This window comes from Myotis brandtii, unplaced genomic scaffold, assembly GCF_000412655.1.
Source record: "Myotis brandtii unplaced genomic scaffold, ASM41265v1 scaffold250, whole genome shotgun sequence".
Classification (NCBI taxonomy): domain Eukaryota; kingdom Metazoa; phylum Chordata; class Mammalia; order Chiroptera; family Vespertilionidae; genus Myotis; species Myotis brandtii.
The window spans coordinates 2,399,289-2,417,783 of record NW_005359478.1 but is presented as its reverse complement, the minus strand read 5'-3'; the positions used below and the strand labels follow the sequence as shown (position 1 = coordinate 2,417,783).

Here is an 18,495-nt window from a genome sequence, read left to right as displayed (position 1 = left end):
GCGTGTGGGTAGAGGGGCGCTGAAGTGGGAGTGTACTATCGGGGGGGCCGGATTGTTGGGAAGGGTGGTGAGCAGGCCTGGGGCCCCGGAAAAAGGCCGGCGGGGATCAGAGGGGAGAGGAAAGCAGGGACTTTTGGGAGTGCGGGCCGAGGGGAAGGCGAAAACGAGGGCTTGTGGGACAGAGTGAAGTCTTTTGATGGGAATGACGGAAGAGAAAGGAAGTAGATTTTGGAAAAGGGTTGAAAGAAGTGAGCATTTGGGGAAATCATGCAGTAATTGTCTATTTAAGATGGTAATCTGAAGCCCTGATAGGAGTTTCGAAGGTGTCAAGGGAATGGGGTGCCAAGGCACAGCAAGGGAAAAATAGTATACTGTAAGTGAAAGCTTTTTTGGGGGGAGGGCCTATTATTTTTCTCTTACTTATTGTAGGCGCCGCAGCAAATGGGACCAACCAGCTCCAGCCCCCCTTCTCTTCCTCCCACCGGCAGTCCCAGGTGGGGAGGTGGCCAGCAGTGGGGGAAGTCCTGGGGCCACCACAGCTGCTCCCTCTGGAGCCTTAGATGCCGCTGCCGCTGTGGCTGCCAAGATCAATGCCATGCTCATGGCCAAAGGGAAGCTGAAACCAACCCAGAATGCTGCTGAGAAGGTATTTGAAGTTGAAGGGACTCTGCTAATTGCAATTTTAAGAGGGTTTTTTGTAATCCTGTAATCTCACAGTCATTTGTATTAATGAGGGAGAAAACAGGGATACGGTAATTTAAAGGTCACTTAGTTTTGGAACGTATCAGAAGTTTTGTCATTTGTTTTGACGAGGCAGCTTTGGTTGGGTTGATTACATTTATGGACCAAATAGCTCGTTTTGTCTGTTTTCACTACGTTCAGCTTAAGTTTAATCATGTAAAGCAGGGATGTAATATGCTTTTTGATACATGTGCATTTTCCCTAAAGTCAAAGGAGTTCAAATAAATCAAGTGAACTTTCAGATGTCTCTAATAATCGATAGATTCAACTTTTTAAAATTCTTTTTTTCATTTATTGATTTTAGAGCAGTGGTTCTCAACCTTCCTAATGCCGCGACCCTTTAATACAGTTCCTCATGTTGTGGTGACCCCCAATTTCATTGTTACAAATTGAACATAATTAAAGCATAGTGATTAATCACAAAGACAATATGTAATTATATATGTGTTTTCCGATGGTCTTAGGCGACCCCTGTGAAAGGGTCGTTCGACCCCCAAAGGGGTCGCGACCCACAGGTTGAGAACCGCTGTTTTAGAGAGAGGAAGGGGGAGAGAAAGAAACCTCTATTTGTTGTTCCACTTATTTATGCATTCACTGGTTGATTCTTGTATGTTCACCCTGACCAGGGATCAAACCCACAATCTTGGTGTATCGGGTTAGGATTCAACTTTTTAGTGTCTGCCTAACCAAAGTGCAATTACACAAGAAATAAAATAATTTATATATATATATATATATGGTTTTGTTGTCTTCACACAATTGAGGAAATTATTTGAACATTTTATAAACTCCCTTACAGCTAGAATGGATCTGAACTTGGAAACCTTTAACTTAATTGCCATAGAATGCAAGAATTTTCCTATAGGATAATGAGTATATAGCGACTGTGTTTGTATTGCCAGAATGCATGCTTTGCACTTAAAAGAAATCCTTACAGCATTTCTATGAAATGAATTATTGTCACCAGTTTATAGGTGAGGAAAATTAGGCTCATGAATGTAAAGGTACTTGTCCAGAATCTATGTAAGTGGTTGGCACAGACGTCCACTTCAGAGTCGCCTTAGACAATTGGATGTTTAGCTTTTGCTTGAAAGCCTCTAGAGTTGTAGAGTTCAGTATATTCCAAGGCAGCCCATTCCATTGGAATTACAATTTTTTTTAAAAAATATATTTTATTGGTTTTTTACAGAGAGGAAGGGAGAGGGATAGAGAGTTAGAAACATCGATGAGAGAGACATCGACCAGCTGCCTCCTGCACATCCCCTACTGGGGATGTGCCCGCAACCAAGGTACATGCCCTTGACCGGAATCGAACCTGGGACCCTTCAGTCCGCAGGCCGACGCTCTATCCACTGAGCCAAACCGGTTTTGGCTGGAATTACAATTTTTAAAACTTTTTTTGGCTTAAATTTGCCATCCTTGTGAAGAGTTGAGTTCTGTATTTGAAAATGCAATGAATGTGAGGTTATGGATTTGTTAATTAGCATGTTTGTGGTGACTATTTCACAATGTATACATATAGTAAAACATCAAGTTGTACATCTTAAATATATACAATTTTTATTTTTTAATTATACCTCAATAAAACTGGAAAAAAAGAAAATGATATTCTTTGTTAGCCTTCTAATTTATCAGTAGATAACACTAACAGAATGTTTATTAGTAGGCCATAACCTGTCTGGATACTTAAATATTCAAGTTCTGCAGAATTGGTGAGAAATTTTAATGACTTGGAAGTTTATTACTCATTTTATATTAATGATTTGCAAAGATTGTATGAGTCAACTGTCCATTTCTAAGGTCTACAAGGAAATATTAAAAGAACACTGATGAAGAAGGAATGCTCCATGAATATTAAAATTCTTAATACTGTTGTTAATCATTTAGACTCATTTTTTCTCTAACAAGTAATTTTTAAAATGGTAAATGAACTCAGCAAGAGGCAGCATGGTGCATAAATACTGAATTTAGAATCAGAATACCTAGGTTTAAATCCCAGAATCCCCAGCTACTGGTTGGGTGGCTTTGACAGACGAACCTCAGTTTCCTCATCTGTAATGGGGTTGGTATATATATATATATATATATCTGTTAAGTCTGGTCCCATAATCACTAGCCTCATGTGACTAAAGATTTGAATTAAAAATAAAATATAAAAGTCAGTTTCTTGGTCACATTAGTCACATTTCAGGTGCTCAGTAGATATGTGGCTAGTGGCACCCATTTTGCACTGCCAGCTAGAGCAGTGGTTGCCAACCTTTCGGACCTCACGGACCACCAGTGGTCCATGGACCACCAGTTGGCGACGGCTGAGCTAGAGGACACTTACATCATCACACAAAGTTCTGTTGGACAATACTGATATGCCTGCCATAAGGATTCAGTGAGATAAGATGTATAATGCATGCTGAAGAGGGCTAAACAAAGGTAAGGAGATATGTATTGTGTCTATTTAGTGTGTCTCCAGATTTTAGGATCTTATTTGACTTTTTACCCACTCTTCCTTAGAGAGTAATGGGGTGGAATGTTAATTAGATACAATTTAAGGGTTGTTGTTTTTTAAATTGATTTTAGAAGGGAGAGAGAGAGAGGGAAACATTGATTGGTTGCCTCCCACACTCACCCACATTAGGGATGGAACCCACAGTCTGGCTGTGTGCCCTGACTGGGAATCAAACCCACCACCTTTTGGTGTACAGGAAGACGCTCCAACCAACTGAGCCACACTTGCTAGGGCCAATTTAAGGGTTTTGATATTGAAAGATACAATTAGTTGAATTTGATATGTTGTGACCATAGTGTTAACACTTAAAAGCCTTACACAAAGGCTACTTCCCATTACACAGGTGTGGTATATGAGTTACTTATTTTGAATTGTGTGTTGAGCTCTACCCTGTATTTACACACATGGTTAGCTAATTGAACTGCAAAGCATCATGACTTGGCCCTTCTAATTCATAGAGTTTCTGTAATTACATGGTCATAAAAATGCACACATGGCCAAGATTATAGAGAAATCTGATGGCAGCCTTCAAGTAAACTGATTGTACTTGGTATCATTTTAGTGAGGTTTTTAAAATTTTATTTTTAAAATATATTTTTGTTGATTTCAGAGAGGAAGGGAGAGGAAGAAACATCAATGAGAATCATTGATTGGCTGCCTCCTGCATGCCCCCACTGGGAGTCGATCCTAAAACCTGGGCATGTGCCCTGACCAGGAATCAAACCATGACCTTTTGGTTCATAGATCGACAATAGTGAGGTTTTATTTGCATGTTATTTCATTCATGAAGAATGACCAAGGAGCATTTCCAAGTATGTTTGTAGGCAGGTAAAGGGGGATTTGGGAAGGTATATTTTTGAATTGGGCATTAAGAAGATAGTTCATCATGTAAACTTTTTAATCTAATTTCTCTTTTTGTAGCTTCAGGCCCCTGGAAAAGGCTTAACTAGCAGTAAAAGCAAGGATGACCTGGTGGTAGCTGAAGTAGAAATCAATGACGTGCCTCTCACATGTAGGAACTTGCTGACTCGAGGACAAACTCAAGACGAGGTGTGGAGATGTTGGGCTTTGGGGAATGTGGGTGGATGTGGTTTTAGAAAAATAAGACTGCTAAATAAGGACAGACATGAATCAGATATTTATTAGTGTATTTGGGTCATACTCTCCAAAGTTAGGGTTGCGTTTGATTTAACTGCAGACGAACTTCTTAGTGATGGTAAAAAAAATAGCTATGTGTGAATTCCCTGGGGTGGTCTGAGTAAGAAACAATGGAACTAGATTTTCAGATAGCAGAGATAACTCATTTCTACCTTATTGATGGAATGGATGGATGGGGAAAATCTATCCTGCTACCTGTCATTGAAATAAATCAATTGCCACATCATCTTTTTAATAGAAAATTTCCTTTTTAGATCAGCCGACTTAGTGGGGCTGCAGTGTCAACTCGAGGGAGGTTCATGACCACTGAGGAGAAGGCCAAAGTAGGACCCGGGTGCGTATGCATATCCTCTACTTTGGGGAAGGGCTGGGTATATGACTCACATTAGCTTAATATATTTTATTCTTAGGGAGTATATGTAAGTGCTTGATTAGTAGTTTATGCAGTAGCTACTTTGGTTAATAGATATATACCTATGTATATGTATATATGCTTTATTGCAGAATTCAGGACATCTTCAATAGATACAAGAAGTGTTGCAATTATTCTTTTTCTATTGTGCTATGTTTTTTTTTTTAATTTCACAGTGTCTTTATTGAAGACAACAAATTATGCAAAAGTGTAAAAGAAGATAATAATTGTTAACACTTAATGTGATACTTGTAAACTGTTTTTTATGGACATATTTCCCCTAACAAATGAGTTCATACTTTGTTGTAATCTATTTTAAAGTTAAAAAATAATTTAATCCTCACCTGAGGATATTTTTTCCATTGATTTTTAGAGAGTGGAAGGGAGGGAGGGAGACACACACACACACACACACACACACACTCAAACCTGAAACTGAAGTACGTGCCCTTGACCGGGAATCCAGCCCAATACCGTTTGGTCCGCTGGTGGACGCTCTATACGGGTGGGGAATGTTGGTCTGAGGCTTGTGAAATCATTTGGTCTGGCCCTGCCAAGGCATTAGGAGTGAGTTAATTAAATGTTTAACCAAATACAGCAGGCTGATTTTTAAGTTGATCATTTTGTGTGGCCTGCGAATGATGTTATCAATATCCAAATGGTCCTTGGCAGAAAAAAGGTTCCCCAACCCCTGTTCTAACCACTGAGAAACCCAGCCAGGGCTAGACAATTTTTTTTATCAAGACTCCTTAATGGCTCTGATGATTATAAGTTGTAGGTTATCTATAAAGATTTCATCTTAGTTTAGTTTCATCTTTTCCAGTATTCAATTTTAGTTTTTTAATCCTCACCTGAGGATTGGTTTTTATTGATTTTTAGAGAGGGAAAAAGAAAGAGCCATCGATGTGAGAAACATTTATTGGTTGCCTCCTGTACATGCGCCAGCTGGGAATCAAACCCACAACCTAGGTATGTGCCCTGATTGGGAATCGAACTCGCAACCTTTTGATGTATGGGACAACACTCCAACCAAGTGAGCCACCTGGCCAGGACAAAACAACATCTTTAACATTGACTTAATTATTCCTCCACTGTTAAACCATGCTCTTAGAAATTAGCAATAGCCGTTTCCATGTGCTGTATAGTTCCTTTCACTTATTTGGAAGCTTTAAATGTTACAAATTATTTTTGGTGACTCATTTAGCTCTTTCTTTGGTTATTACCAGTTTGGAATCATCATTTTATATTTCTCTTTATAGGGATCGTCCATTATATCTTCATGTTCAGGGCCAGACACGGGAATTAGTGGACAGTAAGTAATGTTTTTGGCTCACATATCACTTTTTGTGAAAAGCAAGGTACAGGGATGTGTGTAATATTATTTATGAAGTACTCATGAATGTACATAGGGGTTTAGAAAGGTTGGGAGCCAGACATTTGGGTCACCTATAAAATGGATTAATGCTCAGATAATTAAGTATTGGCCTGTGTTTATCATTGGGTACTAGTCAGTTCATTCAGTTCTTTGGTATAGTATCTTACTCTCTGTGCTTTTCCCTAGGAGCTGTAAACCGAATCAAAGAAATTATTACCAATGGGGTGGTGAAAGCTGCCACGGGGACAAGTCCAACTTTTAATGGTGCGACAGTCACGGTCTATCACCAACCAGCGCCCATTACGCAGCTGTCTCCAGCTGTTAGCCAGAAGCCTCCCTTCCAGTCAGGGGTATGTTTTGTGGAGAGATCATTAACAGCTTTATCATTTCTATAAAAATTATATATGCCAAAGAATACAGAAAGTATGAAGAAAGAAGTAAAATCCTGAAAGTTACCATTATTGATATCAGATTAATGGACCATTTAGGTGTCCAAGATGTAGTAGTGAACATTTGAGCACACAGCTCTTCTTTCTGACATATTCTAGAAAGGGGCTTTTGATAGATGAAAGAGTATGCACATTGTACGTTTAAAATTAGTGGTTTGAATTGATATTTGTAAACCTGATGGTAGCTGGAGGACTAAGAAGGCTGAGTCTGATGAAGTAAGACTCTGCTGATACAATCCTCCTAAAAAAAAGGGTTGGAGAGAGCAGCCCTTATTGGAGAATATCACAGGGCTGACTGCACTACCCAACATTCTACTCCAGTTTTACAGGAAACTGTCTTTGCTATAATTTCTTAACATATATCAGTTGAGAGGAACTGGGAATGCTTATTCAGTATTGAATTGGGATTTTCACCTCTTAGATAGGTTTTGCTGAGCAGAGAGGTAGGTATGTGGACTGTAGTTCTCATTTAAATTAAGCTACCTGATAAGGTTTATTTTAATGCCATTTTGATAGAAATGATAGGGGATCCTTATTCTGGAAGTAATTAAATGTATCTGGGGAATGAAAATATTTTGTATAATGATTTCCATGGTTTGGATTTAACTTTGTATTCTCTGTTTAACCTGATCTTTCTGTTCCTCCACAGATGCATTATGTTCAAGATAAATTATTTGTGGGTCTGGAACATGCTGTGCCCACTTTTAATGTCAAAGAGAAAGTGGAAGGTCCAGGCTGCTCCTATTTGCAGCACATTCAGATCGAAACGGGTGCCAAAGTCTTTCTACGAGGCAAGGGTTCAGGGTGCATTGAGCCAGCATCTGGCCGAGAAGCTTTTGAACCTATGTATATTTACATCAGGTATGGATGGAGCTGAGAACATTTAAATCCTTGTTAACTTAGCAGTACAGACAGCAGTGATTCAGAAGGAGGAAGAGAAAAATGGGCTTAATAAGTAGTAATGTGAAAGAACTTAGGTAAATACCAGGAGTAATCACTTTATAATTAGCTAATAAAAATTGTTGGATTAGGAGATAGGTTATCTTTTTTTAGTATGCAACTCCTTGGATTTTATACAAGTCTATGATCCTAAAATGAGCTGTCATGAGCCTACAATAACTTTGACTTAAACCTATCACAATATTTTTAAATGTCTTTTCTTTTTATCACGAAGTACTATTACTCAGAGAAAGACCAATAAAATAATGTGGTAATAATACTAGTTGTACCTTAAAGGACTTAAAACATTACTAGAGGCCTGGTGCACAAATTTGTGCACCAGTGGGGTTCCTGAGCCTGGCCTGCAGGATTGGGCCAAAACCGCTCTCCAACATCCCCCGAGGGGTCCCAGATTGCGAGAGGGCGCAGGCCAGGCTGAGGGACCCCACTGGTGCACGATAGGGGTGGGGGAGGGATGAGAGAGGTTGGCTAGACAGGGAGGGACTGCAGGGGAGGGACCTCAGGAGAGCTCCAGGGCATGTCCAGCCCATCTCATTCAGTCCCGAGACCTTGAGACCTCGGTCGGACCCCAGCAGTAAGGGAACCTACCAGTCGGAGTATCTGCCCCCTGGTGGTCAGTGCACGTCATAGCGAGAGGTTAAGCGGCCTTAGCATATCATTAGCATATTATGCTTTGATTGGTTGAATGGACAACTGGACAGCTGGACACTTAGCATAATAGGCTTTTATTATATAGGATTTTGGGTCCCTAATTAGTGGTTTTCAGAAGCTTAGATTTGTGCTGCATTGAATGTATTAAGTTTATAAAGCAGCATAAAAGTGAAAACAGAATCCTATATCCTTTATTTTTCTTCCTTTTGAATTTTTGGTTGTTAATTTTTTTGCAGTCATCCCAAACCAGAAGGCCTTGCTGCTGCCAAGAAGCTCTGTGAGAATCTCTTGCAAACAGTGAGTTATATTTGTCTGTCTCATACTTACTCAGAACAGCTACTGCCATTTTAGACTGTGTCTTAGCTATTTTCCCCACCTGTATTAGTTTCCTAGGCTGCCACACAAAATTACCACAACAAAATTCAAACAACAGAAATGTATTCTCTCATAGTTCAGGGAGCCAGAAGTCCAGAATTGAGGTGTGGGGTAGGTTGGTTCCTCCTGAAAGCTCTGTGGGAGAATCCATCCCACATCTCCCTCCTAGCTTCTTGTGATCATCTGTAGCCCTTGGCATTCTTTGCCTTGTGTCAGCATAACTCCATTCTTATCTCCTCTGCTAAGGGTAGCAGTCTTTGGATTTAGGGCTTGCTCTGATCCAGTTTGACTTCATTTTAACAACCTCCAAGCAAATACCTTGTTTCCAAATAAGGTCATATTCTGAGTTACAGGCAGACATGAATATGCGGGGGTGGGGAGGGACACACATGACACTATTCAAACCATTACACCATTCTAGCAACTAACATTCTTTTTAAGGAAGTCATATTTCCCTAGCCAGGGGCACAGTTGGCATGCAGTTCTTCTTCAGGAGCTATTTCAGTATGGAATTGTGAATCTATAGTACATATTTGTTTTCCCTTCTCTTTCAGGTTCATGCCGAATACTCTAGATTTGTGAATCAGATTAATACTGCTGTACCTTTACCAGGTGTGTATGTCTTAAAGTATTTAACTATAAAATATTTTGCTAGTGATATTTATGAATAAAATATTGATACATGAGGCTAGACTAATTGTGCCAGGGCACTAATAGTGTTCCCTTCAACTTAGGGTAATTTGGAAAGCCAGTTGAGCCTCAGTATTTTTCTTCCCTGAAGATTAAGTTTAATATTCAGCTAAAATGTCTCATTCTGCTGCAGCTGATTAAACACTTTTTTTCTTCCCCTTCAGGCTATACACAACCCTCTGCTATAAGTAGTGTCCCTCCTCAACCACCATATTATCCATCCAATGGCTATCAGTCTGGTTACCCTGTTGTTCCCCCTCCTCAGCAGCCAATTCAGCCTCCCTATGGAGTTCCAAGCATAGTGCCACCAGCTGTTTCATTGGCACCTGGAGTCTTGCCAGCATTACCTACTGGAGTCCCACCTGTGCCTACACAATACCCGATAACACAAGTGCAGCCTCCAGCTAGCACTGGACAGGTAAGATGTCAGAATATGAAATGATACCATTGAATTAGAAAAAATTGGGGCAGGGAAAGAGTGGAAAAGTGGTGATTTTATTCAAAAATTGTATGTAATATGAAATACTGTTTTCCCATTTTTAAATTTTTTTAAAATTAGAAACATCAATTTTGTTGTTCCACTTATTTATGCATTCATTGGTCGATTCTTTTTTAATTTAAAATACTTTAAAATTAAAAGGCTTTTTTGTAGCTATTGTTAATCCTTACCTGAGGATGTATTTTCATTTGATTTTTAGAGAGACTGGAAGGGAGTGGGGAGGGGGAGAGAGAGGGAAAGTGAAAGGGAGAGAGAAAGAAACATTGGTGTGGAAGAGACACATTGAAGGGTTGCCTCTTGAACACGTGTGCCTGGTTGTCTCCTGCATTCACTCCTACCGAGGCTGGGAATCAAACCTGCAACCCAGGTATGTACTTTTGACTGGGGATCGAACCCGAGACCCTTTGGTGTGAGAACCAATGCTCTAACCTGAGCCACACTGGCCAAAGCTATTGATTGATTCTTGTATGTGCCGTAACCGGGGATCGAACCTGCAACCTTGGTGTATCGGGATGACACTCTAATCAACTAAGCTACCCAGCCAGGGCTCTAGTATCTTCTTCCTCTCTTACCACCAACAAACTACCTGAGTACTTTGGAATAATGTGTACATGTGTCTGTTCATCTTGAAGTTCACAGTTTCATGAGCCTTGCCACCTTATAGTTGTTTAGAGCAGGTGTCAGTGAACTTTCTACAAAGTACCTGATGCTAAATATTTTAGGCTTTGTAAGCCACGTGGTTGCTGTCACAACTACTGTAGCCCTGCTGTTGTTGTGCAAAAGCAGCTGCAGACAATACCAAACAAACACGCGTGTCCGTATGCCAGTCACACTTGATTGACAAAAATAGGTAGCAGGCCAGAATCATAGTGTGCCATACTGTGGGCCATCATATGCCTGCACCTGGCTTTATATAGTTTAAAAGTGCTCAAGGAGAAAGGGGCTGGCCTATACTACATCTCTAGATGATTGGAATGGAATTACTAATCTTAGAACTCTCATATGCAGGTGTTCCTAGGCCAAGATATATGGGAACTTGCCAAACATAAGGATTGTAAGTGCTGGTATTTATTTCTCAAACTGTAAGAAACTAGAATTTTAGGAAAGAAGTAGTCAGCTCATCTAGATACATTATGTACATCATTCTCAGAGGCAGGGGAGAGACTAATGAGAGAGCATGGTAATGGATTTATGGTGGGCCCTTCTCCGTGGGCTTCTCATAGTGTACCCATGCCAGAGTAAATTGCTGCCTCGAACCATTGCCCAGCCTCCTTGCCTGTGGGCTGTCAGCACTGAAGAGGGTTGTACAGTATGAGACAACAAAAGACTTCTGGACTAAATTCTGTTGTGGTCTCTAGTCATAATTATTTTACCTTTTATATTTAGGCAGAGCTATATAGTTCTCCAGCTTTGAGCCACACTCGGTTGTAATGAGAAAGCAGTATAGCAGAGTGATTAACAGTTGGGGTTTAGAGATAGATATGCTTTCCCACGTTTGAGTTGTGTGATGTTGGGATATAATATAACCTATCGAGGCTTTGGTTTTCTTTCTATCTAGAATGGGAGTAGCCCTGGCCAGTGTGGCTCAATTGGTTGGAGCGTGTCCCGTGTACCAAAAGGTCGCCAGTTTGATTCTAGGCCAGGGTGGGTACCAGAGGCAGCCTATCTATGTTTCCCTCTCACATCAATGTTTCTCTTCCTTTCCCATCCTCTCTCACTTAAAAAAAAAGAAAGAAAGAAATCTGCCCTAGTTGGTTTGGGTCCATGGATAGAGCATCAGCCTACAGCCTGAAGGGTCCCGGGTTCGATTCCTGTCAAGGGCACATGCCCCAGTTATGGTCTCAATCCCTAGTAGGGGGTATGCAGGAGGCAGCTGATCAATGATTCTCATCATTGATGTTTTCTTTTTTTTTTTTTTTTCTCAATATAATTTTATTGATTTCAGAGAGGAAAGAGGGGGTGGGGGGGGAAGAGAGAAACAGAATCAATGATGAGAGAGAATCATTGATCTGCTGGGGATCAAGCTTGCAACTCCGGCATGTGCCCTGACTGGGAATCAAACCATGACCTCCTGGTTAATTGGTTGAGGCTCAACCACTGAGCCACGCCTGCCGCAATCTGAGCATGTGCCCTTGACCAGAATGGAACCTGAGACCCTTCAGTCCACATGGCGATGCTCTATCCACTGAGCAAAACCAGCGAGGTCAGTAAGAGTGTTGTTGCTTGGTAACTTCTGAACTAAGTAAGTGGCTGGAGTTTTTGTTTGTTAAAGGTCATGTTTGCTCCTAATAGCTCAAATGCACAACAGGTTTACCTGAGAGTTTAAAGCTGTAGAGATTATCAATTTCATGTTTCTCTACCATGAAGGTGGGAAGGCTAGGTAATACTGTTAGCAAATTATACATGAAGGGCCCGGCTGGTGTGGCTCAGTGGTTGAGTGTAGACCCATGAACTAAGAGGTCACCAGATCTATTTCCAGTCAGGGCACATGCCCAGGTTTTGGGCATGCTCCCCAGGATATAGGGCATGTAGGAGGCAGCCGATTGGTGTTTCTATCCCTCTCCCTCTCTCTCTAAAATCAATAAAAACATATTTTTAAAAATTATACATGAAGGAAACTTAAGTACCAGAAGGTGAAAGATTCATGTGCTACCTCCTGATCATTAAAGTATATTATAATCATTGTTTCATTGTTTACTTCTTCATTAGTTAGGGATTCTCACACTTTTCCCCCCCCCTTGGTTTGTTTTTGTCCCAGAGTCCGATGAGTGGGCCTTTTATTCCTGCTACTCCTGTCAAACCTGCCTTGCCTGCCGGCCCCCAACCCCCACCTCAGCCCCAGCCCCAGCCCCAGCCCCCACTCCCAACCCCAACTCAAACCCAGGCACAGAAGAGGAGATTCACGGAGGAGCTACCAGATGAACGAGAATCTGGACTTCTTGGATACCAGGTTAAATAAAATATCCTGTCTTACTTTCCTAATCTTATTCTGTATTCTCCCTTTAAATAAAGATAAATTCACATCTATATCAACTGTCCTCCCAATACTAGGATTTCCATTTTCTGGAATCTACTTAGATTAGGTTTTTATCCTTGGGGGATTAATTTAAAGCAAGAGTTGATTCCTTCTGAGTGGGTTTTGTCCTTGGGCATACAAAGCCTTCCACCTAGAGAAGTCTCTGACTAGCATCTAGAAGGAATTCTGTAGAATTCTGGACTTCTCTTATTCATACACTTGCAAGCCTCTAATACTTCTTACTTCCCTACACATCTCACTGAAAGCTCATTTTACCAGTATGTAGTTTATATTTAAAACCTTGGATTTCAGTTTTTGATTTCCTTTCTCTCCCCAAAAAAGGTGGTGATTTTTTTTCTCCGATGCCCCCCCCCCCCCCCCCCCCCGCCACCAAAAGTGTCAAAAATGCAGTGAATCTGCATATACATAATTATAAACACAGTCATTCACTAAGGATTTTTTTTTTTTAAGATTGTGTAGTTTGGTGCAATTTTGTTTTATCAGGAAAAGCACCTTTACTTTTTGCTGGAATCCTTGAAGCATTCTTTTGAAACAAACTTTGAAATATTTTTATAGCTTATAACTAGGTTTGTACAAACCGTCTAAGTTATGGGTAGTTGAGAACAGAGACATAACATAATGAATCACCACATCCCTAACCATCCCAACAGATAAATAATCTCTACTCTGACTATGGTTATGCTCCAGATCTCAAGGAGCTTTGTAGTGCAGTTTACTGCAATTTACCAGAAAGATGAGGCACTTGACAGTTACATTAAGGAGCTAAAGTCAATACAGCAGTTGTAGATTTGCTAATGCCACTGTATTTTTCTGCTCATAGCATGGACCCATTCATATGACTAATTTAGGTACAGGCTTCTCCAGTCAGAATGAGATTGAAGGTGCAGGATCGAAGGCGGCAAGTTCCTCAGGCAAAGAGCGAGAGAGGGACAGGTAAGTTAGTTGGAACGTAATTATATGAATACTAGTGGCCCGGTGCATGAAACTCGTGCACGGGGGTGGGGTGGGCCTGCACCCTCTCCAATCTGGGACCCCTCAGGGGATGTCTGACTGCCGGTTTAGGCCCGATCCCACAGTCGGATACCCCTCTTGAAATCTGGGGCTGCTGGCTCCTAACTGCTCGCCTGCCTGCCTGCCTGATCGCCCCTAACCACTGTCTGCCTGCCTGCTCACCCCCAACTGCCCCCCCTGCTGGCCTGATCACCTTTCAACAGCCTGCTTGCCCCCAACTGTCCCCACTCCACCGGCCTGCTCGCTCCCAACTGCCCCCCACTGCCGGCCTGATTGCTCCCAACTGCCCCCCACTGCCAGCCTGATTGCTCCCAACTGCCCCCCACTGCGGGCCTGCTAACCCCCAACTGCCCTCCCCTCCTGGCCTGATCGCTCCTAACCGCCTCTGCCTTCGCCCTGCCACCATGGCTTTGTCTGGAAGGTCTCCCAGTTTAATTACCATATTACCCTTTTATTAGTATAGATATTCATATGTCATTTGTACCATTAGTGTAAATAATGATCATTGCTACAAGTTTCCATGTTCTAATACTGAAATGAAATCACTTGGGCAAACAAGTTCCTGTTGTAGTTGATGCAGTAATGGAAAATACAATGATATAACTTCCCCAGTCTTAGACGCAGCTATACTTAGCTTTGAATAATTCCATGCTTGCTTATTCAGTCATCTTCCTTTACTTTCATTGTACCTGTATCTTGGCCATTTTTTTTTAAAGGGTAGGTAGTAGTTACACAATCAAGCCATTTTGCTACTTAGAATCGAGTATCATGGATGGAGGTACTTGAACCCGAGTCAAGCCTGCCATCTAGTGCTTGGATTCTCCCTCTGTCATTATTAACCTTCATATGAGGGAGCTCACTTCCCATAACAGTTCCTTCTGTTTTTGGCATGGCCTTCTGTTTATGTAGACAAAGCCTCATAATCTTACAACTTGAAAACAGCTTGAAGGTTGAAATTAATGTGAACTTGAAAGGTTATCTGCAAACTGTATTGTTATTCCCCTGCTTATCTATAGGAGAATTTAGAATTGATTGAATTTGTCTGAAAGAGTGTTTCTTTTTTAACAGGCAGTTGATGCCTCCACCAGCCTTTCCAGTGACTGGAATAAAAACAGAGTCTGATGAAAGGAATGGGTCTGGGACCTTAACAGGGAGCCATGGTGAGTAAGGTATAACGGGGGGACTAAGGGAGTGGCTAAGACTGGTGCTAAGCTATTAATTTTCTAACCTGATGTTCATTCAGGTGCGATACATTTAGGTGTTTAATCCAACCTCTACAATCTAATGAAAAAACTTTTCTTTTTATTCATACGGACAGCATATAGTTACACAGCATTTTATTTTCAACCGACGTGTGTCTAGAAAAGAGTCAGTCGACTTATATTTTATACATAACATCAGTGACATTAAAACCCTAGGAAATACTAATGATTGGTAGGTCATTTCAAAATTTTGTTGCCTTGTTATCTAAATACTTGGAGGTAATCTGAAACAGAATTAAAGATCAATATTTTTGTATTGGGAACTGAGCCATGTCTCCTCTCATAGCTCTGTTGGTTGGGAATGGTCAGCCTGTGGCTATTATAAAAAAAAGGTTGCTTCTTAGTATCCCAGAACTCTTAAATCCTGTAGAGGTACATGGGAACATTTTTGTTCCTTCCCTTTAGTCCTAATAAAAATGAACAGAAGAAAATTAATTTTTTTCTTTTCTTTAAACTCTTTAAAAGGTGAAGTATCGGCCTCAAAAGATGCCCTTGCTAACTTTCCTTTTTTCTTTTTTTTTTCTTTTTTTTTTTGTGTGTGTGTGTTTCTTTTTTCTTTCTCTGTTTTCTTACATGGTTCTGGTGGATTCACATTTGCTGATGCTGGTGCTGTTTTTCGTGTGACCTTCAACGCATTTGGGTGACCACTGACCCTGTGACCTCAAAATGGCGTCCAACTAACCACTTAAAATTAACATCTTTTTTTTTTTTTTTAATTAACGAATTTATGGTATTATCTTTTTTCTCGGCGGGGAATGGGGTTTGGGTTGTTTTTCTCTATTCTAGATTATCCAGTTAAGAAGATGAAAACCACAGAGAAGGGATTTGGCTTGGTGGCTTATGCTGCAGATTCATCTGACGAAGAGGAGGAACACGGGGGCCATAAAAATGCAAGTAGCTTTCCACAGGGCTGGAGTTTGGGATATCAGTTCCCTTCATCACAACCACGAGCTAAACAACAGATGCCATTCTGGATGGCCCCGTAGGAAACAGTGGAACAGACTTTTTTGACCCTCGGTGACTCTTCTTTAGCAATAATGCATGCATTTGATTTAACAAGACTTTGGCCTGTACTGGGAACCATCGTGGACCTTGGCAGAAGTTAGAGGTGCAGTGTCTCCTTTCTTAAAAGGCTTTCATTCTTTTTAAAATATCCTTTTTTCTTCAGTGGCATAGCATCTGTTAAAATTTATGTGGGATCACAAATTTGACTCAGAAGCTTTTTTATTTAACACTCGGTGAAATGTGCTGTTCAACGCAGCATTCCATTGGGGTCATTCCTGTATACATTTGACCTGGTCTGGCCTTTCCAAATGAAGAACCCCTATTCTGATGTAGACAGTTTTATTTGTATTTTACTACTGTTTGGTCAATTTTGATAATAACTTGTTACAAACCAAGCCTTACTATTTATTAGTAGGGAAATGATTTTAAGACCATCTTTTCCTTTCAGTACTAAATCTACAGATTCCTCACTCCTATTCCATTTTTGGGTTCTTTCTGTTTTGGCAAGTGCTGTTTCACTAGTTTAAAATTGTCAGGTATAGCTGGATCCTGGGTGAGAAAATGAAGTTATTTTTTTTATTGTGTCTTTTTGGGGGAATGATCCAAAGCTGGCACCTTCAGGCACACTTGTCTCAGATAGCCATTGCTGTTTTTATTGCTCTTCTAAGCTCTTGTCTTCAACTGGGTCAGAAAACTACTTGATCAAAAGCTGGCCAGAATTTATCATAGAAATGAAACACAGTGGTCTGTCTCTCTCAGAACTGTTGCAGCTAAAATAGAGAGACTTGACTGCTCCTAATAGGATGGTGGACTTAGTGACTGAAATGGCAACTTGTCCTTTTTCTTGGCATTACAGTTTTACCAAAAGAACTTTTTTGTATCAAATATTAATGTGTGAAAGTGAAGGAGCTAGTCTGCTGAATCAGTAGTTTGAGATACTGAACTGTCATTTTTGCACATTTGAATACTTTGCAGGCTGGCTTTGTATAAACGTATCCTCTGGTTTCCTATATGTTGTAAATATTTAGACCATAATGTCATTATAAATAAATGTATAAATATTCTGCTTGTGGTATCTCTGTTCTTAACTCCATAACCCATCCATACATTAAAATTCATAAACTTGTTTACTCATAGCACAATGACTTTCTGACCCCTCCAGAAAAATACATACATGGACCCAAAAGCTTGCATACAGTTCAGAGTTTTGACTTTCCAAAGTAAACCATTAGAAGTTCAGATGAAAAATGTCAATGTTTTAGCTCTCATGGTTAAAGGGACTGGATGAATGAAACACTTTTAACGGAAATGCAAATTATTGGAAAAACACTCTCAAAAAGGAAGTAGGATGGGCAGAAGTTTCAACAGAGTTCCCGGTGTCAAGTTCCTTCAGGTACCGGTACCTAAATAGAGGAATATAATGATAAAGTCTTCATTTATTTCCATGTTTAATTCAAGGCCACCTGAAAATTCTAATTTTATTTCCTGTTGGAGGGTAGTTTGTTTACAACAAAACAAAAATTAGCTTAATAGGTTTTAGTTATATATGTTTAAAATACAGAACATATAGAATGTTCTGGAAAACAGATTATTGTCCAGATACACCAAGGTTGTGGGTTCAATCTCTAGTCAGGGCACATACAAGAATCAGCCAATGAATGCATAGATTAGGTAAGTGAAACAGTAAATCCGTGTTTCTCTAACCTATTTTGTCAGATTAGCAAAAAGTTTTTGGTGTGCCACGGAATTTTAGTAATTAGTTTATGTGTACCATGAGACAAAAAAGGTTGAAAATTGCTTAACTAGAACATCTGATCTTTGAGACTTGATCCACTGTTTTCAAAAGCCCAAGTCATAGCTATTCTTTGGGGAAATTTGCTTTTTCTGTTCTTGAGCAGTAAACTCTCCAGTCCTGCTTTGGGGAGGACTTGGTGGGTACCATTTCCTGTTAACCCTGACATTTGGCCGAATTAGTTTATCACAAGCAGCGGACAACCCTGAGTACTTTCCTTATCACATCCTCTTTTTCTTTCTGAAATACGTTTTGATTGATTGTAGAGAGAAACATCTATGAGGACCATCAATGGGCTGCCTCCTACATGCCGTCCTCCTTTCTGACTTGTGTAAATAGTCATTTTAGCACATTTGTCTGCTTGGCGTGTGATGCTCTACCCCAGGGCCTTCGGCGGCGAGTGGCAGGAACTGAGGCCCGGCGGCCGGAGGGGGCGGGGCTGCCTCCTACATGCCGTCCTCCTTTCTGACTTGTGTAAATAGTCATTTTAGCACATTTGTCTGCTTGGCGTGTGATGCTCTACCCCAGGGCCTTCGGCGGCGAGTGGCAGGAACTGAGGCCCGGCGGCCGGAGGG

General features: G+C 40.7%; 1 protein-coding gene across 2 annotated transcripts in view; it reads left to right on the top strand.

Annotated features, from left to right (window-relative positions):
* Positions 1 to 17,192, top strand: part of KIAA0907 (KIAA0907 ortholog) — a 17,867-nt gene extending 675 nt beyond the window's left edge. Inside the window, exons 2-14 of one of the 2 annotated variants that reach the window (XM_005867552.2) lie at positions 430 to 646; positions 4,166 to 4,294; positions 4,657 to 4,736; positions 6,074 to 6,126; positions 6,376 to 6,539; positions 7,288 to 7,499; positions 8,486 to 8,546; positions 9,179 to 9,236; positions 9,479 to 9,732; positions 12,572 to 12,763; positions 13,671 to 13,783; positions 14,930 to 15,021; positions 15,910 to 17,192. In XM_005867552.2, the coding sequence (XP_005867614.1) occupies positions 430 to 646; positions 4,166 to 4,294; positions 4,657 to 4,736; positions 6,074 to 6,126; positions 6,376 to 6,539; positions 7,288 to 7,499; positions 8,486 to 8,546; positions 9,179 to 9,236; positions 9,479 to 9,732; positions 12,572 to 12,763; positions 13,671 to 13,783; positions 14,930 to 15,021; positions 15,910 to 16,109 (1,825 nt within the window). In that variant the 3' untranslated portion in view covers positions 16,110 to 17,192. Of the gene's footprint in view, positions 1 to 429; positions 647 to 4,165; positions 4,295 to 4,656; positions 4,737 to 6,073; positions 6,127 to 6,375; positions 6,540 to 7,287; positions 7,500 to 8,485; positions 8,547 to 9,178; positions 9,237 to 9,478; positions 9,733 to 12,571; positions 12,764 to 13,670; positions 13,784 to 14,929; positions 15,024 to 15,909 lie in introns of those variants that run through there. The other variant, XM_014540832.1, reaches the window with a different exon arrangement.
* Positions 17,193 to 18,495: the final 1,303 nt, after the last annotated feature.